We start from the raw sequence: 24,978 nt of genomic DNA, 5'->3' as shown, positions 1-24,978 counted from the left end.
AGCATTAGGAGTTCAATCAAAGAGGTAAATTTTGAGTAAGGTCTTAAATGGAGGAGAGAATGATTTGGTTTATGGTGGGGATCGTACAGTGTGGGTCCTAGGCAACTGAAAGCATGACTGCCAATAAAATCTGGCCACAAAAGCCTGCATATCCGGCTCGTGAACTTGCTCCTTAGATTACGGGTAAGTAGGATGCATGATCTGCAAGGATCCGCTTGTGCAATCAGACACTGATTGTCTCCCGTGTTTGCAGTTGACGAGCCTATCAAAAGCACAACTGGGATAGAATCAGCCTCTGGCTGGATGAGCAGTGACTAACGTGAAGGCGATTGGCTCTTTGTTTTTAGAGCATTTGAGCTCTCACTCTCTATACACAGGCACTGGTTTCTGAAGGAGCACAGAGCCAACATGGGGAACATGTAGGGAGGCTACAAGGAAAAGTGGGGTAAAGGAAAGCAAGCAAGAGCTTAGGAAACGAGCAGTAAGCAAGGAGGCAAGCAGGAAGCAACAGGTATCCAGCAATCAAGGGAGATCGAGAATGTCCACTGAATAGCTGGAGGCTGGGGAGGCCCGGGAACAACTGGAGGCTGGGGAGGTCAGTCTGGGGAACAACTGGAGGTCAGGTATGCACGCCAAGTGAGAAGACCTGACTACCAACCTCATGGTTGATTCCTCCTGGAGTAGCTTCGAAGTTTCGTGGGGAGCATGTGTGTGAGGGAGAGCCTGTGTGTGTTTGTGTGTATGTGTGAGCGAGCAAATGTATGTGGTTTGTGTGTGCAAGTCTCTGTGTTTGTGTAAGAGAGAGAGCCTGGGTGTGTGCACGTGTGTGGGACAGAGTGTGTGTATGTATGTATGTATGTATGTATGTATGTATGTATGTATGTGTGTGCGTGAGTGAGTGAGTGAGTGTGAGTGAGTGAGTGAGTGTGAGTGAGTGAGTGAGTGTGAGTGAGTGAGTGTGAGTGAGTGAGTGTGAGTGAGAGAGAGAGAGAGAGAATCTGTGTGTGCATGTGTGAAAGGGTACATATGTGAGTGAGAGAGAATGCATGTGTGTGAGAAAAGAGGAACACCTAGGCTGAAGGCCAACCCCGCTTCTGACACCTGCTTTCATTTGCATGCTGCCAAGGCCAGCCAGGAATCTGCACCTTCAGAGACAAATGCAATGCCACTGGGTGTTAAAGCCAAGTCTTTAGTTGAAGCCTGGTCCCCATCTTTCCCTGGTGCCCAGTCTGTCTCTGGCTCTGCTTAGTGGAAAGGCAAAAAAAAATAGATTTACTGATCAACTTCTGCTTGGCCCATTTTAATGGTCATTTTAATTAATTAATTAATTCTTGTTTATCAATGTATTGATTTTTTTTAAATTCATGAATAACATTGTATGAAACCTTATCTCAGAAATTTGCTCATTGTCTCATTGAGTGAGAAAAATGAAATGTGCCCCACCACCACCGCCCCTTCTGAAAAAATTGGACAAGTCCGCTCTAGAATCTGAGGATGATTGGGGGATATATCAAGATAAGATAAGGTTACAGAAAAGAGAAGCAAGGCTAGGCAGCAATCTAAACATGACAGCGAGGACAGATTTCAGATGAATGGGATTTGGTGCAGGATTGGATATTTGCAGCAGAGTTTACGATGGGCTGAATGTAATGATAGCTAGCAGGACATTAGAATGTCTGAACGTTCCAAAAACAAGGTGAAGGTTTCCACGGTGGATGTGCTATAGTAGCGGAAGAGATGGATGACTTTGTAAACATGCAGCCATCCAGAGGTGTATCATTCCTCTCCCTGCCCTTCCTCCTTCCAATCCCCATGGTGGCAAATTGTGAATCTCCTTTAGACCAAATGCCAGTCAGAATAGGTAATCTACTTACCTGCAACCCCAAAATCACCAAAGAGTTTGATGCCCTTTATGGAGAATAACAGAATATAACCCCAAGCACACATTCCCAAGCAAAACCAAGGGATAGTAATCTCCTTTGCATAGTCCTACAGTGAAGAACAGCTCTGGCTTACATTGTTACTTAGTTGATGAAATGGCTTGATCTTTTATTACTTCCTTTCTCAACAATACATATCATTCTTCATCCAAAAGAATTTGTTCCATGTCTCTGACAAAATACCTTGATTCTGCCAGTAGTTCCTTTTAACAAATGATCAAGATGGACAGCTTACATACACTAAGTGCAAACCCATTTCCCTCCACTCCTTAACCATGCTAAGGTAGTGTAACATTAGGCCACTTGGAGACCAGAATGGTCCAGCCCTTCATGTTGCCAGGATCTTCTGGTACCACCAACGTGGATAGCATCTGGTGATTTACTAGGATGTGTGAATGAATAAACTAAAGCAAAACATTAAGACATGTGAAATATATACCTGAGCAAATGCATCCCCATGATTTGCCTGGTACCTGAGCCACAAAAAGAGGTCATCACTTTCTTTAGTTTGACTCTGTAAAGCGGAATCATCCATCAGTCTTACTGTTTCAACAAAGGCCTGTTAGAGTAGGAAATGATAGTTACAGGGCTGCTGAAGGCAGTCATGGCAAAAGAACATGCTAGAAGGATTTTAAAACATGTGCAAATGATAGAAAATGAATGTCACAAAAGAAAATTCATGCAATTTTGGAAACATTCACAATTTGCTAAAGATTAAGTTAGTTTGTCCAGTAAGTAGCTGTATTACATAGACTAGGAGGATCCCAGAGGCACTCTTGTCACGTGGCACAATGAGTAGCACTGCTGCCTCGCAGCACCAGGGACTGGGTTCGATTCCAACCTCAGGTGACTGGGTGTGTGGAGTTTGCATGTCCTCCTTATTTTGGCGTGACGTCCCTGCAGGTGCATCGATTTCTTCCCACACTCTGAAGTTATGCACGTTATGTTTATTAGATATGTTAAATTGACCCTTAATGTCCCAAGATGTGTAGGTTAGGGGAATTAGCAGTGTAAATATGTGGGGTTACAGGGATAAAGCCTGGGTAAGATGCTCTGTCGGAGAGTCAGTGCAGACTCAATGGGCCAAATGTACTGTAGGGATTCTATGATCTAGGGTATAGCAGTAAGCTGGGGAGCAGTCAGAGAAGGAGCTCTATACTCCAATTATGGGGCTGCAGGGAGGGAAGGCTACAAACAATTCATCTGGAGGAGTTTCCCTTCCACTCTGAGGTACTGATGTTGGTCAGCCTTCGTTATTTTTGAGATGTTGTGCACTTATTAGCACACTTCAATTTTGGCTCCTTCGTGCTTTCCTTTTTGCCTGAACAAAGTATCCACCTTTCCTGGTGGGCCTGCTGGCCGTTCAAAGCTGCAAGCCCTCTTATTAAAGACTCAATCGCTTGTTTCAACTGGTTTTTATTCTGCCAGCATGGTGACTGATCCTTTTACACTTGCTGGATTGCTAAAGTCTGTGGATCTAGCAATAAGAAAACCTATGAAAGTTGCAGAAAGGATTTAGGATTCAGCAAAAACCATGTGCTTTGGCAATTCTGTAAGTTCCAAGATGTTTTAAACTAAAGTATCAAAAGTAAAGATTTAGCGTTAGAGTCATCACTGCAATGCTCTGAGGTAATTTAGTCATCCAAGGTATATAGTGCCAGGGCAAACATAACAACAGCCTCAATGACCTACCTGTGATAGTTAATTAGAATCACAGAATCCCTGCAGTGCAGATGGAGGTCATTTGGCCCATCGAGTCTGCACCAATCACAAACCCACCCAGACCCTATCCCTGTAACCCCACATATCTACCCTGCTAGTCCCCCTACACTTAGGGGCAATTTTTCATGGCCAATCAACCTAACCCGCATATTTTTGGAGTGTGGGAGCAAGCCAGAGCACCCGGAGGAAACTCACACAGACACAGGGAGAATGTGCAAACTCCGCACAGACAGTCACCCAGGGCCGGAATTGAACCCTGGCGCTATGAGGCAGCAGTGCTAACCACTGTGCCACCCCAGTCAGAGTCTGACATTATTAACAAATTATGGGAAAATTCCACCCATTGTCTTAAATTCAGGAGAGCACTGACTCTCAAATATTTTTCAAAAATAATCCACAAATGGCTGACTTTGGCCCACCTTCAACATAATTATATATATCTTTTCATAGAACAGAGGTTCATAGCATCAGGACTTCCTTATTTATAATACGTTGTACCCAATTATTTGAATTATTAATCAAAAATTCAATATCAGCCCTTTTCTAAAATTAAATTTCCAGAGAATAACAATTACTTTTGATTTTGTTTTTGAAAAATATGTTATACACTGATCTCTGATGTCACTGGGAAATCCAGTTTAGGGAGGTCATTAATCATGAACTATGTCAACGACAGAATTACAACAGATGTCAGACAGACCATGACTTAGCCAGATCTTAACAGACACAGTTGATACATCAGTACCCTTAAAATACAAAATAAAATAGAAATCTTCGAACAATTACTAATTCTTTATAACTGATTTTTTAAAAATTGATTCTGACAGTGAGGCTTTTCTCTCAAATTAAATAGCATACGACAGTCATTTATTTTTCAACTATGTACTTTTTTGTAAGTCTTTTTCAAGTCCATAACACTTACCTGTTCTCCATCAGATGCAAGCCGATCAAGAACAGTCTGTTGTGCAATGTTTGCGTAGTAACTGTATGATATATCATAGTCCATGGGATAACCATCAATACCTTGATCATGCTTATATCCAAGATGCATTAGAGCAAGTCTGTCATTTCCTTGTGCAGCAACAAGACTGTACAATAAGCCCTGATGAAATATCAATGAAATTCTATTTTTAAAAAAGGTACTGACAAAAGTTTACTCCAAAAAGTTGCATTTTAAGAACATAAAACTAGGAGCAGGAGTAGGCCATTTGGCCCCTCAAGCCTTCTCCGGCATTCAATATGATCATGGCTGATCTTTTAATGGACTCAGTTCCACTTACCTGCCCACTCATCATAACTCTTAATTCCTTTACTGTTCAAAAGTGTATCTATCTTTGCCTTAAACACATTCAATGAGGTAGCCTCAACTGATTCACTGGGCAGGGAATCCCACAGATTCACAACCCTTTGGATGAAGAAATTCCTCCTCAAATGAGTCCTAAATCTGCTCCCCCTTATTCTGAGGCTTTGTCCCTTAGTTTCACCCACCAGTGAAAACAATCTGCCTGCTTCTATCTTATCTATTCCCTTCATAATTTTATATGTTTCTATAAGATCTCCCTTCATTCTTCTAAATTCTGATGAGTATAGTCCCAGTCTACTCAGTCTTTCCTCAAAGCCAACCCTCTCAATTCTGGAATCAACCTAGTGAATCTCCTCTGCACTCCCTCCAGTGCAAGTATATCCTTTCTCAAGTAAGGAGACCAAAACTGTACACAGTACTCCAGGTATGGCCTCACCAGCAACATATACAGCTGCAACATAACCTCCCTTTTTTAAACCCCATCCCTCTAGCAATGAAGGACAAAATCCTATTTGCCTTCTTAATTACCTGTTGCACCTGCAAACCAACTTTTTGTGATTCATGCACAAGGTCACCCAGGTCCCCCTGCACAACAGCATGCTACAATTTTTTACCATTTAAATAATAGTCCATTTTGTTGTTATTCCTACCAAAATGGCTGATTTCACATTTACCAACATGGTACTCCATGTGCCACAGCCTTGCCCATTCACTTGGACTATCTATATCCCTCTGCAGACTTTCAATGTCCTCTGCATTCTTTGCTCTACCACTCATCTTAGTGTCATCTGTGAACTTTGTCACATTATACTTGATCCCCAGCTCCAAATCATCTATGTAAATTGCGGTCCCAACACTGATCCCTGAGGCACACCCCTGGTCAATGATCGCTAACCAGAAAAACACCCATTTACCCCCACTCTTTGCTTTTTGTTGGTTAACCAGTCAGGAGGGACTTGCCCTGGGAGTCCTTAACATTGACTCTGGACCCCATGAAGTCTCATGGCTTCAGGTTAAACATGGGCAAGGAAACCTCTTACTGGTTACCACAGACAGTTTTCGTTTGGCTGATGAATCAGTATTCCTCTGTGTTGAACAACACTTGGAGGAAGCACTGACAGTGGCAAGGGTGCAAAATGTACTCTGGATGGGGGCTATCAATGTTCACCACCAAGACTGGCTCGGCAGCAGCACTACAGGCCAAGCTGGTTGGGTCCTAACGATATAACTGCCAGATTGGGTCAGCAGCAGGTGGTGAAGGAACCAACACGAGGAAATAACATACTTAACCTCTTCCTTACCAACCTGCCGGCTGAGATGCATCTGTCCATGACAGCATTGGTAAGAGTGACCACTCCTTGTGGAGACGAAATCCTGCCTTCACATCGAGAATAACCTCCATCATTTTGTGAGACAGTATCACCGTGCTCAATGGGACAGACTTCAAACTGATCTAGCAACTCAAGACTGGGCATCCATGAGGTGCTGTGAGTCATCAACAGCAGTGGAATGTACTCCAGCACAATCTGCAACCTCATGGCCTAGCATATCGCCCACTCAACCATTACCATCAAGTCAGGGAATCAACCCTGGTTCAGTGGAGAATGCAGGAAGGCATGTCAGGAGCAGCACCAGGCATACCTAAAATGAGGTATCAACCTGAAGCTACCAAACAGGACTACTTGCCTGCCAAGTGACAAAAACAGCAAGTGATAGACTGAGCTAAGCGATCCCACAACTAATAGATCAGATCTAAGCTCTGCAGTCCTTCCACATCCAGTTGAGAATGGTGGTGGACAATTAAACAACTCACTGGTGGGGGAGGCTCCACAAATATCCCTATCCTCGATGATGGAGGAGCCCAACACATCAATGCAAAAGATAAGGCTGAAGTATTCGCAGCAATCTTCAGCCAGAAATGCTGAGTGGATGAACCATCTCAGTCTCCTCCAGTGGTCCCCAGCATTTCAGATGGCAATCTCAAGCCAATCCGATTCACACCATGTGATATCAAGAAATGGTTGGAGGTGCTGGATACTGCAAAGACAATGGGCCCTGATAACATTCCAACAATAGTACTGAAGATTTGTCCTCCAGAACTTGCCGCTCTCCTAGCCAAGCTCTTCCAGTATAGTTACAACACTGGCATCTACCCAACAATGTGGAAAATTGCCCAGGTATTTCCCATGCACAAGCAGCACAAATCTAACCTGGCTAATTACCACCCAATCAGTCTACTCTCTATCATCAGTAAAGTGATAGAACGGGTCATCAATAGTGCTATAAAGCAGCACCTGCTTAGCAATAACCTGCTCAGTGATGCCCAGTTTAAGTTTTACCAGGATCACTCAGCTGCTGACCTCATTACAGCCTTGGTTCAAACATGAACTAAAGAGTTGAATTCCAGATGTGAGGTGAGACCCCTTAACATCAAGGCCGCATTCGACCGAGTGTGGCATCAAGGAGCCCTCGCAAAACTGGAATCAATGGGTATCAGGGGGCAAACTGTCCACTGGTTAGAATCATACCTGGTACATAGGAAGATGGTTGTGGAGGGTCAATCATCTCAGCTCCAGGACATCTCTGCAGGAGTCCCTCAGGGTAGTGTCCTAGGCCCAACAATCTTCAGCTGCTTCATCAATGATCTTCCCTCCATCGTAAGGTCAGAAGTGGGGATGTTCGCTGATGATTACACAATGTTCAGCACCATTCGCAACTTCTCAAACACTAAAACAGTCCATGTTCAAATGCAACGAGATCTGGACAATATCCAGGCTTGGGCTGACAAATGGCAAATAACATTCGTGCCACACAAATGCCAGGCAATGACCATCACCAATAAGAAACACTCTAGCCACCACCCCTTAACATTCAATGGTGTTACCATCATTGAATCCCCCACTGTCAACATCCTTGGGGTTACCATTGAACTGAAACTCAACTGGATTCATCACATAAACACAGTGGCTACAAGAGCAGGTCAGAGGCTAGGAATATTGCCGTGAGTAACTCAGTTCCGATTCCCCAGAGCCTATCCACCATCTACAAGGCACAAGTCAGGAGTGTGATAGAATACTCCCATTTGCCTGGATGGATGTCAGTCCAACAATACTCAGGAAGCTTGACACCATCCAGGACAAAGCAGCCTGCTTGATTGAGTGTTTGTAGATGTGGTGCCAATCTCTCCAACACCAACGCTCAGTAGCAGCAGATGTACTGCAGCAATTCACCAAAGATCCTTAGATAGCACCTTCCAAACCCACAACCATTCCCATATAGAAAGACAAGTGCAGCAGATAATTGGGATCATCATCACCTGCAAGTTCCCCTCCAAGCCACTCAGCAACCTGACTTGGAAATATATTGCCGTTCCTCTGCAGTCACTGGGTCAAAATCCTGGAATTCCCTCGCTAATGGCATTGTGGGTCAACCCACAGGACATGGGCTGCAGCGATTCAAGAAGGCAGCTCACCACCACCTTCTCAAGGGCAACTAGGGATGGGCAATAAATGCTGACCAGCCTGCGAAACCCATGTTCCTCGAATGAATAAAAAAAATCCTCTATCCATGCTAATACATTACCCATAACTCCGTGCACCTTCATCTTGTGTAACAGCTTTTTGCACGGCACTTTGTTGAATGCCTTCGGGAAATCCAGATACATCACATCCACTGGTCTCCTGTTACCCACTGTGCTCGTATGTCCTCAAAGAATTCCAGTAAATTAGTTAAAATGACTTGTTTTTCATGAACCCCCTAATGCGTCTTACCAGTGGGACAATTTCTACCCAGATGTCTCGTTATTTCTTCCTTGATGATAGATTCAAGCATTTTCTCCACTACAGTTAAGTTAAGCTAACCGGCCTATAGTTACCTGCCTTTTGTCTACCTTTTTTAAACAGCGGCGTCACATTTGCTCTTTTCCAATCTGTGGGAACTGTCCCGGAGTTCAGCAAAGTTTGATAAATTACCACATGCACACTTGCTATCTCCCTCGCCATCTCTTTTAGTATCCTGGGATGCATTCCACTGGGGCCAAGAGACTTGTCTACCTTTCACCCCATTAGCTTGCCGAACATCACCTCTTTAGTAATAATGATCATTTCTAGGTCCTTACCTGCCATAGTCTCCTTGTCATTAAGGCTGTTACCTTTTCAGTCATAAGTTTAAGCAAAGAAAGTACTAAATTAGGGAATTGATCACTTGGCCTTGTCAGTGAGGTTTTAATGATTGACAAAACAATTGACTCCATTGGATAAACACAAAAGTGTGCATGCAGCTTAAAAAAGATTATGCACATAAACTGAACTCTTGCCAAATAGCAATGTGTAACGTAAGGCAAGGAGTGCAAATTAAAATCAGTAAATTTCTTTGTTTCACAGCAATGTGAACAAACAGAACAGCTATAATTGGATGCTCTTAAGTCACTCTATATAACCCATCTTTACTCAACAAGAGAAAGAAAAGAATGCACTACATTTTCCTTTTGAGTGATGGACTTAAATTAGGAAAAGGATTTCTGACTCTTCTCTCCTGCACTCGAACTTTCTCATCACCTCTCATCATCTCATCGCTTGACTGGTTGCCAGCACTCAGGTGCCAAAAATCTCTGCCTGTCCATCCAGTCTTAATTGTAAAGCCCAAAAGAGGTGGGTCTGGAGATGGGCAGGCACAGAATGTCCTCACATGCTGATTTCCCAGTGCCATCCCAGCTCCTTGCCGTTTTCCCAAATAGCCGGAGGAAAGTGAGGGCAGCTGGACTACCTGCTAATTCAATTCATTATAGGTCGATTCAAGTCTATAGCCAAAATTTTCCAGTCAGTCGCCAAATCCCAAGAGGAATCGGTGAACACTATAGCTGCCCAGAGGCAGCCTGACAGTGGCAGATTAAGGTGCCATAACTCCTGGCAGAGTTACAGAGTCTCAACATTAGCCTAGTTTCAGCTGCCACTACAGGTCACCCTGTGGATGGGGGCCTGGCTGGTGTGGAATTTATTTTAAATGCAAAAGCAGCCTGCTATTTCAATGTGTTGGAGAACTTCCTAACAGCCCTCCAGTTTCGAGAGCCAACCTGGGTGTCATTAATTGGAGGGTGAGCCTGCTCTCTCACCATTGTTCCATTATTTCTTTCTGTATTTTTCAAACTTCAGGCAAAAATGCATAAAGAGGCATTCATTAGTCCAATGACACACTTGAGCCCCAGGGAATACAGCTCTGGATCTCCGATCTGTTCTGTTAGTTGCATTATTACAAAAGAGAAAGAGGTTTCAAGTGCTTGCAGTTTCAGCTATTGATACTTCAAATGGTCTAAATGATTAATACTTTTATTGGCCTGTAGTTGAAAAGATTTTTTCAGAAAGTGGGAAATTATCAATGAATGTCTTTTTGAGAGCTTTGATTCTACATATTATTCTCAATGTAGGATTTATTTGTTCTATACAGTTTACAGTAGGTGAATGGGCATGGGGGTTGGTTGGCAGTAAAAGATGATATCAATGTGACATAGGGAGCAAGTTGAGGATGGAGGGGAGAGTGAAAGTGGAGCTGATGTGAGGGTGAGGGATGGAGGGCCTTACTATCTTCATTATAACTGGGACAAAGTCCCACAACACAGAGGTGGGCCTTTTAAACAGCCTGCCTCTGCACTCAGTAGGCCCTGTGACTGCCTCCAAATTCTTCCCTGCGTCAGCAGGCCCTACTTCAGCCTGCATTCTTGCTCCCACAATGAAAATGCCGTCCTTTGCAGATATTTTCTCTTGAGCTGAACAGGTTGAGCTGGGAAATTTCCCAATTTTCAGTAATCTGCCTTGAGGCTGAAAATCCAGCCCATTGAAACATTAGTGCTGGCTGCAATTTTAAACATCCAAGCATGGGTATGTAGCAAAATACAGTTTTAAATCTCAAACAAGCCTTCAATCGAGGGCTGACAACAAACCCAATCTCAGGAGTGAGTTTGTCTTTGAAATCCTTTAAAGAAGCTGCATGCCTCCATTTTGAAAAGGACTATTTTCATTTTTAACTTATACAGGCTGGTATTTCCTGGCCTCAGGAATCCCAGCAGGTAAAAAGAGGTGAAAAGCAAAGGAGCCATGAGGTGCGTGTCTTTATTGCTCTGCTGGTGGGATTGAAGCAGCAGAAGTCTATAATCAAGGCTCAGCAAGCTCATCTCTCCCATTGAATCCTCCACAATGAGCTGACACCTCCAATATGATCTGCTGACCTGTGACGTACTTACCCAAATCTCTCCCCCACCAAAACCCACAATATCAGCGGTCAACACTTCCAACTTCCAAAAACAATGTGCCAAATTTGATAGATTGAAATATATAAGCAATTTGTGACACGTGGTTAAAGTACCGTGCCTGGAAGAAACAGGTGACTTTTAAACATCAGGATCCTCATCACCACATATCTGAGTCCATTTTAATAGAGATTTATTGCGATAATTAGTCAACAATTCCAGCACTGTGACATTATGACTACCAGGATGGTAGGAGGCAAATTGAATGAACCTTGGGTTTTTTCTTGTCCAGCAATTCCTATTTGATTTTACTGGAACAGAGATCTTGGGAAACAGTTCGCAGCCACCTTGATGTTACAGCAATTCAGGATAAATCTAATCTGTCTGCCACATTAAAAAAAACATTTAAAGATAGGATTTAGGTCCTGCTGTTGAATAGTTTCAAAACCAATTCACAGCAGAACTGTTCAAACTGCTCAACTGTAAGATATAAAATACAATATAAAATGTAAAATATGGAAAAAGCAACAGCAACATTTTAAAAATGAAACACAAGGCAACAAAGTTGAAAGAGATGTTTAATCCCTTTGATTGCATTACCTGTAAGGGTTGTACTTCCACACCTAGACCAGTCTCAAAAATAACAGCCAGGAAGTAGGCTGCTTTGTAGTAGCCACAGCAGCTAGCTTCCATTAATGAAATGGTCAAGTGATCCATCTGATGGCTACTGTTTGGACGAACAAGTATCTCCACTGCCTTCTGGAAAAGTTTCTCACCAACTTTAACAAGTATAGATTGTAGATTTGGTGAACGAGTGAATTCTAAGCACAAAATCACAACAAAAGATTTGTAAAAAAGCTGAAAGCTACATAAAAAAAGAAAATGGACATTTTTACAAATTAGTTGCTAAATGACACTTGCCTCTGTTCCGTTTCCCCTGTAAACTCCTGAACAAGTTCAATATTTTTTGACAGATTATTTTGTAGGTCAATGGACAGTGGGATACAAAAGTAAAATACTTAACATGATCATCTGAAATTATTTTCGCAATGATTTTAAAAGAGACACGGGGCCTGATTTTACTATCGCATTGCGTCCATTTTCGGGCATGAAAACTTGGTAAGGTCAGGCATGAGGTGAGTAAAGTTATAGAGTTTACAGCATGGAAACAGCCTCTTTGGCCCTTTTTTTTAAAGCCCTAAGCTACTCCCAATTGCCCATGTTTGGCCCATATCTCTCTATACCCATTTTACCCATGCAACCATCTAAATGCTTTTTAAAAGACAAAATTGTACCTACCTCTCTACTACTACCTCTGGCAGCTTGTTCCAGACACTTACCACCCTCTGTGAAAGAAGTGCCCCTCTGGACCCTTTTGTATCTTTCCCCTCTCACCTTAACCTATGCCCTCTAGTTTCAGGCTTTTCTACCTTTGGGAAAAAATATTGACTACCTGATCTATGCCCCTCATTATTTTATGGGCCTCTATGAGATCACCCCTCAGCCTTCTACACTCCAAAGAAAAAAGTTCCAGTCTATTCTAATAACTCAGGCCATCAAGTCCCCGTAGCATCCTAGTAAATATTTTCTGCACTCTTTCTAGAGTAATAACATCTTTCTATAATAGGGTGACCAGAACTGTACACAGTATGGCCTTATCAACATCTTGTACAATTTCAACAAGATGTCCCAACTCCTGTATTCAATGCTCTCACCAATGAAACCAAACATGCTGAATACCTTCTTCACCCCTCTGTCCACCTGTGACTATGAACCTGTACCCCGAGTAGCGCGATCTGCGCCCACTTCCACACCGGTTCCCCCTTTATCAAGGCCTGAAAATGGCTGCGATCGGGACCATGCCCAAAACAGGCGCAACAGCCATTCAAATACATTTGCATGAAGTTAAATTGACTTAATGAGCTGCAAGCCCAACTTTACTGGCTCTTTCCCCTTTACCACCACATTCACCAATCCAGAATCTGTGCAAAACATGCTCTGTATAAGTCCAATTTGTGCACTCCAGATAATGAGGAGGTAAGTGCCGAGCACGTGATGGCTGTCTGCTCGAGATCAAGGGAGATGGAGAATGGTGGGTCTGCTGCCACTCTGTCTGAGATCAGTGAGGAGGAGGGGGTCCGCTGCCACTCTGCCCGAGGTCAGTAGGGGAGGAGGGGGAAGGAGGGTTCTGCTACCACTCTGCCTGATATTGGTGGACGGGGGAAGGGGGAGAGGGGCCCATGATCAGTCTGGGTGGTGGGAGGATAACGGGGTCAGTAATGATGTGGGGGTGATGCAATGTCTGTGGGGCCCACGGGAGGCATACCCAACCCAGAAGGGATGTGGCAGGGGAGCAGCACTCTATCATTTTTTTCCTGTGCATATGCAATTGGAGGCACTGATTGGAGCTGTAGGGTTTCAGGCGTGTTAAGCCCCACCCATAGACTTGTGCAACGTGATTCGGACTCACTGATACTTTTGCAGGCAGAGTGTGTATGAGGGCACCTGAGAACAGGTCTAATACTCTCAGTTTCAAATCTGTCCAGCATTTAGAATCAAAATGGCAAAATAGGGTCAATAACTCAATAAAACAATAATTGAGTGAGCTTTCCATATTTGTACAGGAATTTCAGGGGCAACGTAGAAAATGCACAGCTTCCTAGGACTATTTGAAATCTTTCCTGATATAAATCAGGATATTGTAGCATATAAATGCGGCGTGGGGTTTTCAAACACGTTAAAACACTAAGAAGAAATGTCTTTCCTGTAGTTAACCTAAATGTAGTTACATTTCTGTAATTTGGTTACTTGCTGAGTAATATTTAAATTATTGTTTTTGATTTTAATTTTGAAGGTGATATTGACGAAAGAATGCCAAGGATTTATGTAATTTAGTGATTAGATTATCTTACATGCATCCTCTTATTGATGTCACTTTGTCAATGAATATAGATTATGAGGTAAGTAGACTTAACATTCCTCATTAGAAAAAGCTGGAAAATGGTAGACCGTCTTAATAAGTTGCAAGTCAGGAAATAGAATTACATAGCTTTGTATCATATACTTTAATTCGCACGTTAAATGTAGTGGCTGGAATTTTACCATTTTTGGCTGTGGGAAAGTAAAGTGGCATTGAAGGCATTAGCACCAATGGCGGCTTTCTCCACCATATTGTCGGGAAAATGGTGCAAAAAGTTTAAAGGGGTGGGCTTCCATTACAGCACACTGGCAGGGCAGGATCAGCAAATTTGTTTTTACAAGCTTGGGTGCCATTTTTAAAGGCCACCCGAGTGCACAAAAGATGGAACTGCACCCCACTTGACACTATCCCCTGTCGCTGTAGTGCTACAGACAGTGGCCTGTCATGATTCTCCACCACCCCCTCTCCCCGACCGATGCACTCACCTGAGCTCCTCTGGCAGGTTCTGCCCGCCAGGTGCACACCATGGGAAACCATGTCAATCATATTTCCTAACAGGGGTGGGGTTGGTGTAGAGGCTTGATAATGACATTCAAATTTATTATCAAGGTGTTCTTATTAAGTCACTGGTGGGGGATGGAGACGATTGTGACGTGAACTCCGGCTGGCTTAAAACGCTATTTTAGCCTCTCAAGACTTTCCACTCCCATCACTAAACCCACCTGAGAAGAATGGGAGTGGAAAATGCTGACCAGTGAAAAACAAGCACCCTTCATTTTTATCGAGGAGAAATTAAGCTCTGTATTTTCAGAAAGAGTATAATCCATTGTATGGAAGGGTGTGGACCTGCTGCCATAATCCCAACATGGGGAGTTCCAGATCTGTGCCATCAAGGTGAGAAACTGCTAGGAAGCCATAGGGAAGAAAGAAGCTAAAAGGCTTATCTTCTTAATTCATAAGTTTAATTCCATAATGGTTAGCTAGAGTGACAGAAATGAGATGAGGTATAAGCCTGCCTTGTCACTATTTAAAAATGAGGTCACTCACTTAAAACAGAGATGAGGAGAATCTTTTTCTTACAGAAGGTTGGGGGTCTCTGGAACTCTCTTCCTCAAAAGGCAGTGGAAGTAGAATCATTGACTATTTTAAAGGAAAAGCTAGATAGATTCTTGATTAACAAAGAGGTGAAAGGTTATCAGAGGTAGGCAGGAATGTGGGGTTGAAGTTACAATCAGATTAGCAATGATGTTATTAAATGATGGAACAGGCTCGAGGGGCCAAGTGGCCTACTCATGTTCCTGATTCATATGTTCATAATATAGATGAAAGTGACAAAAGAGGAAGTATTGACTGTATAAACAAAAAAAGTTAATGAACAGCAACAATGGGAATCAAAATAATGGACATTTTTTATCTTTATGTAAACTGTTAAATTTTATAAGATGATTATGAACCTTTAAATTTCAAGTAAAAAGGGAGCATATGTCCTGCTAGTTTTGACGGCAATATGCCAAGGTGACCTGATTACATGTCCTCCTGTATCATGGTAAAGTTCTGTTGAAGCTCAAGTGTCAATTTCACACCTGAACACAAAGATAGAAGCAGCTGGAATTTGGGCAAGTTTACTGTCTCAGGGGCATTGGGAAGAGAGAGAGCACGTCCCGGATGTAGAGACAGAGATAGCAGCTGCTGTGGTCAGCAAAGAGAAGGATTTCTCTGTTAGCTACCAGACAGAATGCAAGATGTCTTCTGGTCAAAGAGATGGCATTGGTGGAATTTGAAGGATGATGGAAGATTTGTCCTGCCATGGCTTAGTGAGCTGCTGGAGATCAGTTTGGCATTTCCACCATCACTATACATTACGACTCAGTGAAACAGGGAGGGACGAGTTTGTCGGCCACTGAAATAACATTGAATAGCTTCCTGTAAAGACTGCAATTCGTAGAGGGTATATGGTAACATATAAACATCAGGTGGAGGCTTTCAAGTCCACTAAACATTAATAAGGGATTGTTTCTTAGTTTAGTTCATTGTTTTGTAGGCAACTAGTATTGATTTTAGTTTTTTACAATCTTAAAACTTTTAATTTTGTCATCCAATTCCTTTAAGTTGGTTGGTAAGAATTCAAATCTCTCTGTAAAAGTTATCAGTCCCTACACAAGTCATAACAAAATGCTTTACAATTACCTGAAATTGGTTGCAAAGCCATCATCTGAAGTAGGTCAAATAAAGCCTTGTATTTCTTCTCCGTTCTCTTCCCCCAAGGACGTGCTGCACATTTTTCTTCATCATAGTCTATTGGTCCATATTGATTAACCAACTCTAAATAATAATTATTGCTTCTACCTGTAAATAAATCAGATTATAATCATGTTTAATCATTGCTGAGTTGTGAAGAATTTTCCGTGATTTACAATATAAAAGTCCCCTGAGGAAAAACGTAAAGTGGATCTCTTTCACTTAGCTATGCACAGCTATCTTTTGATTTGTAAATTAATCCCTTCTTTATAAGAATCATCCCATGGGAAAACAATAGGAAATCTGGATCACAATAGCAATATCAGGAGTGACAGCAGGGGAATGGAAAGGGACTATATGAGTTATATATAAGAACATAAGAACATAAGAAATAGGAGCAGGAGTAGGCCATCTAGCCCTTCGAGCCTGCCCCACCATTCAATAAGATCATGGCTGATCTGTCGTGGCTCAGTTCCACATCCCCGCCCTCTCCCCATAACCCTCAATCCCCTCGCTTATCAACCCGCGCCTTAAAAATATTTAGCGAGGCAGCCTCCACCACCTCAACGGGCAGAGAATTCCAGAGATTCACCACCCTTTGAGTGAAGAAGTTCCTCCTCAACTCCGTTCTAAACCGCCCCCCCTTTATCTTGAGGCTATGCCCCCTAGTCCTACTGTCCTTTGAGCGGGAAGAGTCTCTCCACCTCTATCCTATCATCCCATTCATCATCTTATATGTCTCAATGAGATCTCCCCTCATTCTTCTAAACTCTAACGAGTACAAGCCTAGTTTATTCAGCCTCTCCTCATAGCTCAATGCCCTCAACTCCGGTATCAGCCTAGTAAACCTCCTCTGCACTCCCTCCAAGGCCAAAATATCCTTGCGTAAGTACAGCGACCAAAACTGCACACAGTACTCCAGCTGCGGCCTCACCAATGCCCTATACAGCTGCAGCAAGACCTCCCTACTTTTATATTCAATCCCCCTTGCTATGAAGGCCAGCATCCCATTCACCTTCCTGACCACCTGCTGCACCTGCAGGCTGGGTTTTTGCAACTCATGCACAAGGACCCTGAGGTCCCTCTGCACCGTCGCCTGCTGCAGTTTTTCGCCACGTAAGTAATAGTCCTTCCTACCATTATTCCTACCAAAGTGGACCACCTATGATTCATTCAAACATAAATTCCACATCTTTAGAACGTGAAGAGTTTATGTATTAAATAATCCTCATATTTACTGATATGAATACTTTAGTATACATTGTTCTATGCTGCAGGGGGAAGAATTTCCATAAACACACAGCATGAATAGATTGGAAATCTATTACAAGAAAGACTTCAACCAAGATAAGTCAGTTCCTTCACCAAGACGAGATTGTAACCTTCCAGGATGGTGACAAATTCCACATGTTGCATCCAACTCAAACATTTTGCTACCCATAAATTAGATTTGAACTACAAGAATCAATGTTTACATAATCCAAAATGGATCCCTGCACTATCTTCAAACAAGACACAGACATGTCTCCATCCTATGTACCATGCCAACATGCAAGATTTCCAAAGAGGCCTGCCACTGATATCTACACTGCCAATTCACAGAATAATGGAGACACATCCTACAGCTTTTTAAGTAGCAGAGCTCCAGAAAATAAAGTCAAGTTTATTTTTTTGAATTTATTTTTACGGGATTAAGGGTCGCTGGCTCGGCCAGCATTTAATGTCTATCCCTAACTGCCCACCATATCAGAGGTATTTGAGAGTCAACCACATTTCTGAGAGTCTGGAGTCACATGTAGGCCAAACCAGATAAAGATGGCACATTTTCTTCTCTAAAGAACATTATTTTATGATAATCAACAATGGCTTTGCAGTCATCATTAGACTTTTAATTCCAGATGTTTACTGAATTCAAGATTCACCATCTACCATGGTAGGATTCGAACACTGGTCTCCAGATCTTGCCTGGGTCTCTTGATTATTAGTCTAGTGACAATACCAAAATGCCACTGCCTCCCCCGATACATTAATAAATACTTGAATGCCACGCAAGACCGACAATCCCTATGATTATACACGTTAAAAGCAATGAATGCAAACAAACCAAGAAAGTATCTGAATTACAAAGGAAACTTAACACAGAATTTCTGATCGGTTATAAATTTACTTGCTCATCTTTTTGCTTAATAATTTAACTTGATAAAAATCTAAACCCAGTTCTGATGTTGTGACGCAATGCTGCTTTTTCACAATGGAAAACAGTCCCTTGGGAGACACTAAATCTTGTGGCTAAAATAACAAAGATTGTTCATTTGTGGTCCTAACAGCACTTGCAGCATTTGATCTACTTTTGGATGATGCATTAGCTTTCCTGGTCATGAGCTCTGGTCAGAATCAATGATGGTACTCTCAAAACCAGAGACCTATGATACACTCAAGACCACAATCTAAAACAGAAGCTCAAGTACTTACAGTAAGAAAGTCAGAGAAGATCTGTTGTAGGTAAAATAATACCTCAGATTTTTAGTGAGTCAAAATGCAGTAGCTTTTTTTTTTCAAAACTCTGGCGTCTATTCCAGAATTTTGGGAGAAACTGGTTCCTTACAATGGGCTATCAAACTTCTCATAGAACACCACCACAAGTGGGCATTTATACATCATGGGTCTTAGTATCAATCACGACACAGGTTTCCCATTCCGGCCAGAACTCTAGGTCTTCCTTCCTTGGTCGTGATTCAGCCCCAGATTTAATCACAATTTACAGTCCGGCTGGCAGCTGCAATCATGACACACGGTCATGATTCAAAACCCGTCTGCAGCAGTACCGGCATCTCTGTCTTTGAAGTTACTTTGCAATTGTGGCTGTTCCAGCAGGACTCTTCCTGTTAAAAGCCGGTATCATGATCTGCCATCAGCATCTGTCAAAAGCCGGTATCATAAACTACCATCTGTGTAACGATGTCCAACTAACATAAATAGGTAAGATTTGCAAATAACAGCTACATTAAACTATCTGTCTTTATAAAAATGAGAGTTAAAGCATGTAAGACATGAACAAATAACTTATACTACTGCCAGGAACAGTATAAGCTGAAGGAGATCAGCCATGAGGAAGGGTTGTGTTTGTGACATATTCTAGGTACAAAATCCATTAACCCTTTCCCTACTTCAAGATCCAAAAATGCAAAAGTTTCAGCACCTCCAGGCAAACCCATATGTGTGAATTACTGTAAATCCTCTGCTAGCTTCATCCAGGATCTGGAGATGCCGGCACTGGACTAGAGTAAGCATAGTCCACAACACCAGGTTAAAGTCCAACAGGTTTACTTAATAGCACAAGCCACAAGCTTTCAGAGTGCTACCTTCACGACACATGACAACGCAGAGTCGCTGGGCAGAGACTGATAGCCAAGTTCCGCACACATGAGGACAGTCTCAACCGGGATTTGGGTTCATGTCAGTCTATTTGTAACCCCCCATGATTTGCCTGGGCTTGCAAAATCTCACTAACTGTCCTGGCTGGAGACAATACACACCTCTTTAACCTGTGCTTAACGCTCTCTCCACTCACATTGTCTGTACCTTTAAGACTTGATTACCTGTAAAGACTCACATTCCAACCATAATTTTATAAATTGAGTTTGTGTCTTTATATGCCCTATTTGTGAACAGAACTCCCACTCACCTGACGAAGGGACAGCGCTCTGAAACTTGTGGCTTGTGCTACCAAATAAACCTATTGGACTTTAATCTGATGTTGTGAGACTTCTTACTGAGCTTCATCCAGACCAGAAAGCTTGAATTGCCTTTGGCTTGTATAGTTCTCCTAATATAGGCAATGCTTAAGTACTGTAGCCTCCAAAACAAATTCAATAAACATTGCACTTCTAGTTTAAGTTTATTTATTATTGTCACAAAGAGCCTTACAGTAACACTACAATGAAGTTACTGTGAAAATCCCCTATTTGCCATACTCCAGCAGCTGTTTGGGTACACTGAAGGGAAGTTTAGCATGGTCAGTGCACCTTACCAGCACGTCTTTCACACTGTGGGAAGAAACTGGAGCACCTGGAGGAAACCTACGCAGACACAGGGAGAATGTGCAGATTCCGCCTAGACAGTGCCCCATACCGGGAATTGAATGTGGGTCCCTGGCACTGTGAGGCAACAGAGCTAACTACTACACCACCAATACCCGTATCTTCCATGTCCTGAGTTCCCTGTGATGATTAGCGTTTTATTAGAATTTATAATATGCAAATCAGTAAATCATGAGCTTCTCATCACAACCTTTAATTAGTCCATGATTTCTTCCACATTCAGATTATCTATAACAATTGATATTGCTTTTTGCACACACAAATAAGGTAGTACATTTTAATTCTCTGATAAGTTCTATCAACATTACTTACTCATTTGTTGCAACTTCTTGTGTAATCCAAGCGTTTGAAAATACTTCATGATAAGTGTTGTGACATATTTGCATTTTTTATTGTACTGTTCAACATGTTTGTGGAATTTATGATCCGTTACAAGAGGATTTGAAATCTGCAAACATAAGAAAGAAATGACGTGAAATAAGGCTTGAACTTGTGTTAAACACAACATAAATGGTTCTTGATGGTGCAGTGATCGCTTGCCCACTCACCATTCTGCACATTTATTGAAAAGTTCATTTGGTATTATTATTATTATTAGTAATGAAGGCAATGGGGGAGGAAAGAAAAAAGAAACATTTACTGGAAGAAATTTTCAGGATTGATATATTTTGTAAACTTTTCAGATTTTTAAAAAATGACTCCCAATGAATGCCGTCACATTCTCAACTTATCAAAGTGCTTTCTGTACAAATATAATGGACCCGATTTACTGAATAAATGTACAGTCCTCAGGCTATTTGTTCCTCTAGATTTCCCGTGGCAGTCTCTGAGTTTCTCCCTGGGTTGGCTGGTCCAACTCAAGTCCGCATCCTCCCGCGGTAATGAAGATTCCTCCTCTGTGGGCACTTTCTTCTGAGGAATGTGGGCTGAGCAGAAATTTACCAGACTCTAGCTACCTCCTCAAGAATTAAAATTCAGACCATTAGCTCTCTTTTTCTCTCCAAAAATGATGTCAGCGTATTTCCAGCATTTCTTGTTTTATTTCTTTCAGATTTCCAACATCTGCAATATTTTGCTATTGTATTTTTCACTTTCACAATATTCTTGAAGCAGTTTTGTAACATAGTGAGTTTAGTCACCTCTCAAACCTCCAAATGTTCAAAATTGAGGTGAACGACAGTAAACAAACAGGTCCAAACATCCTGGAGGAGACAGCAAACAATGAACATTTTTGTGCATCCATTCACATAATTGGAGTCCAAATGTTACCTCGTGACCCCTTAGGGCGAGGAGTCGATATAACTTCACAGGACCAATGAATCCCTCAAAACCACGCACATGGTTGCTGCCTCCAAGCACGAAGTACCCAGCTGAATCATTGTGATGCACATCCTCAGGATAACTGGAAATGAACACAATTTAGAGACTACATGATGTTTGCATCGTTCTACACAAAAAGGGATGTAACTTATCCTGTAATCCATACTGTGTTGGTTGGATGCACACTAAAGATGTCCCTTACACAGAATACAACATCTCCACCAAATTACTGTTTATGTTTATCTCAAATGAAGAAATAAAGATGATCTACGCCTAATGGTTATCTCCCTGAGTTATCACAGGAGCGCAGAAATCTCTCTCTCTCTTCAGGCATTTGGCAACCACAGACCTTTGTGATTGGGTCATGGGTTGTACTTGGCAAGGTACTGCAGTGGTTTTCTTTGTCTGCTGCAGCTGACCAACTAGGAATCTCTCCCACACGTACCGCCTGCCCTATGTGGAAGGATTTACAAGTGGATAATCAACCTGCTTGGCCATGTTATGAATGGACCTTCTTTGGCCATTAAGTCCTGGAGTGGGACTTGAAACAAGCGCTTGCGGCTCAGACGCTAAGGATGCTATCCATTGTGCCACAAGACCCCTCGCGGTAATCTAGAGAAAATAAAAAAAACGATATCCATCTACTTGGCTTCCCTTCATCCCAGTGGTTGCATGATACAATGATAACTGAATTGTTAATTAATCATAGCAATCAATTAATTTGTAGGAGACCCAGGCCTGTGGGCAACCTCATTACTGCAAAGCTTTGGAAATCACTGGTTTAAAGTTACTTTTTTCATCCTAAGCATGTTACACTTGCCACTTCTTGTTTAAAGTTACTCATATATTGGACCCCAAATCAATTAGGGATTTTTCATTGTTGGAAATGGTGAGTTCAGAATGTGTGAGTTCTATGTTTTGCCTCATCTGGATATGGACCTGCCTCCAGGGATTTCCACGTCATTGATTTCTTTCAGGTAAGTTTTCTCCTCCTTTAACACCATCTTATTCTCTCTTACTGGTTTAGAGGTGGACGCTACCCTCTACATCTCTTGGAATCTAACCAAGAACAGTCTTTTCCTTTAGATCTTTGGACTCAACAATGCTTCTGGAACACAATGGGTGGGATTTTCCGGCCACACTGCCCCAAAAACTGGAAAATCCCTCCCGAGGTCAACGGACCTTTGCGTGGTCCACAGCAACCCCCTGCCCACTACAATTCCCATGGCAAGCGTGATAGGAAAATTACCCCCAATTCCCCACATATATTGGAGTGGTTGGGTGACTGTCGTCACAGAAAATTCAATGTTTATAAGGTTCATGGCATTATTGTTAAAATAACAATTATATATACACATGTATAATACACTATTTGTACTGTTAATGACGTGGTGATTGCAAAGAATTTCCAAACAAAAGTTCTTTTTTAATGTTAAACATTTTGAGCAACATATAGGCTGCATTGCAGCAACTCTGACAACAACTGCACTCCCCCATGATCCCACTCTGCCCCATCCAATTTTCCCATCTTCTATGCAGCTTCTAACACCAAGAAGACCAAGAGTAGAAATTTCACAAGGATTTCATCGGCTCCAAGTTTCCCTCCAAATCACACATCATCCCGACTTGAACATGTTTTCCATTTCACCAGTATCACTCGGTCCAAATTATGGAATTCTGTATATCACTTCTTACTCAGTGGACCATTAGCACAAGGCTGGGGGTGCTCAGGGAGGAAGTTTCTCAAGATGACAAGTTCAAGTGTCAGCTGGGAATCTTAAAACCATAACCTCCAGAATTCAAAGGCAAGATAGTTACTACTGAGTCACAGTTGAGACTATGAATAGCTGTCAGATTAAAAGGGATCAACATTGTTGCATATCTTTGCCTTTCTTGGGTTCAGTGTCCCAGGGTTAAGACCACACTCCGTGAATGGGATTTCCAAGCAAACCACTGCGTGTTTTGCACCAGTGGGAGGCACCCACCATTGGCCTGCACAGGATCTTCTGGTCCTGCTGTTGACAATGTGGTTTTCCACTGAATGTACCCATACTGCCAAAAAATCCATAGCAGGGGAGTACTGTCGATGGGTCCGGAAGAACTCATCGACATGAATGGCCAGAAAATTTTGTCTTCTATTTTTATAAAAATGATATACACATATTATATATATATATGGCTAACTTATAATTTTTAAAAAACCGGACAAAGGCTTGAAAATATCTGAATCCATTGCTGGCAATGACTCAAATAAAAGGACCTTCCTGACATTCAGAACAACTATCACCTCATGGTCTCCAAACAGAAGCTAAAGTTCCCTACGGTCGCAGAGATCAAATCGAGGGGAATTGTACAATGATCATTTGGATTTCTAAGACAAAGGTCTGGCCAAAAGAGATGACAAATCTGATAAGATAAAGGACTAAAAACCTCCTTTAAATGATTAATGATTTAAACAGCAACCATCTCAAGAATCCAGACAAAGGATTATACATCCTTTGTCCAAACCAAAATGAAAAGTGGGAGTCATTTCACACGGTCCTTCGGAGAAACAGTTACAACATCTTGTGAAATTGCAATGCATACTGTTATCTTCTATCTAGCAAGCAGCAACTCAGTGCAAGGGCTCAGTCAGATGAGTGCCTGCCCCCCGCCCTTATGTACTGTTTCTACTTCAACTTCTATGCCAGCACCTACAAAACTGATTCACCTCTACGTGTTCATCTCATTATTGAAGTCAATGCTATTGGAAAAATGAATTATCCAGCATCAATCTTCAATCTGCTGACTTGATGAAAGAATATACCATTGGACTTTTGATTCTGAGTTCTGGGCTCACTTGAAACAATATTTCTTATTTTCTCTGGAGTATCTTCCCTACATCGCTTTCTTTTCTTTATCCCTCTTTTACTGTACGAATGCAAAAAGGGTGGAAGAGGGAACATTGCGAACCTTCTTCATAAATTCTGAATGCATGTAAAATAAACTACTTCTCTGATTTTACCCTGCCCTAAGCTCGCTGTGGAGTTGTTACCAGAAATTGGATTTCACCAAAACTGAGAGGTGGGGGCAATGTGACACTTATGAAGGGGAAAATCAAAAACACAAAACACCTTTCTGTTTACAGATGGGTCATGAGAGGAAATCAGGGCTGTTTGAATTAAACCCCTTCCTGCCTGTAACAATAGAAATTT

At 42.0% G+C, this 24,978-nt stretch overlaps 1 protein-coding gene across 6 annotated transcripts in view; it reads right to left on the bottom strand.

Moving 5' to 3' along the window:
• Positions 1–24,978, bottom strand: part of LOC145343191 (protein sel-1 homolog 3-like) — a 77,819-nt gene that overhangs the window by 31,017 nt on the left and 21,824 nt on the right. For all 6 annotated transcript variants that reach the window (XM_080189225.1, XM_080189216.1, XM_080189234.1 and 3 more), the window contains 6 exons: positions 21,734–21,866; positions 20,777–20,912; positions 16,314–16,472; positions 11,807–12,027; positions 4,585–4,764; positions 2,380–2,499 (listed from right to left, as the gene is read on the bottom strand). In XM_080189225.1, the coding sequence (XP_080045351.1) occupies positions 2,380–2,499; positions 4,585–4,764; positions 11,807–12,027; positions 16,314–16,472; positions 20,777–20,912; positions 21,734–21,866 (949 nt within the window). The remainder of the gene's footprint in view (positions 1–2,379; positions 2,500–4,584; positions 4,765–11,806; positions 12,028–16,313; positions 16,473–20,776; positions 20,913–21,733; positions 21,867–24,978) is intronic.

The sequence above is a fragment of the Carcharhinus amblyrhynchos genome, chromosome 1 (genome assembly GCF_965287045.1).
Source record: "Carcharhinus amblyrhynchos chromosome 1, sCarAmb.v2.hapA, whole genome shotgun sequence".
Classification (NCBI taxonomy): Eukaryota; Metazoa; Chordata; class Chondrichthyes; order Carcharhiniformes; family Carcharhinidae; genus Carcharhinus; species Carcharhinus amblyrhynchos.
The sequence above is the reverse complement of the archived record's forward strand: the minus strand, read 5'-3'. Positions and strand labels throughout refer to the sequence as shown.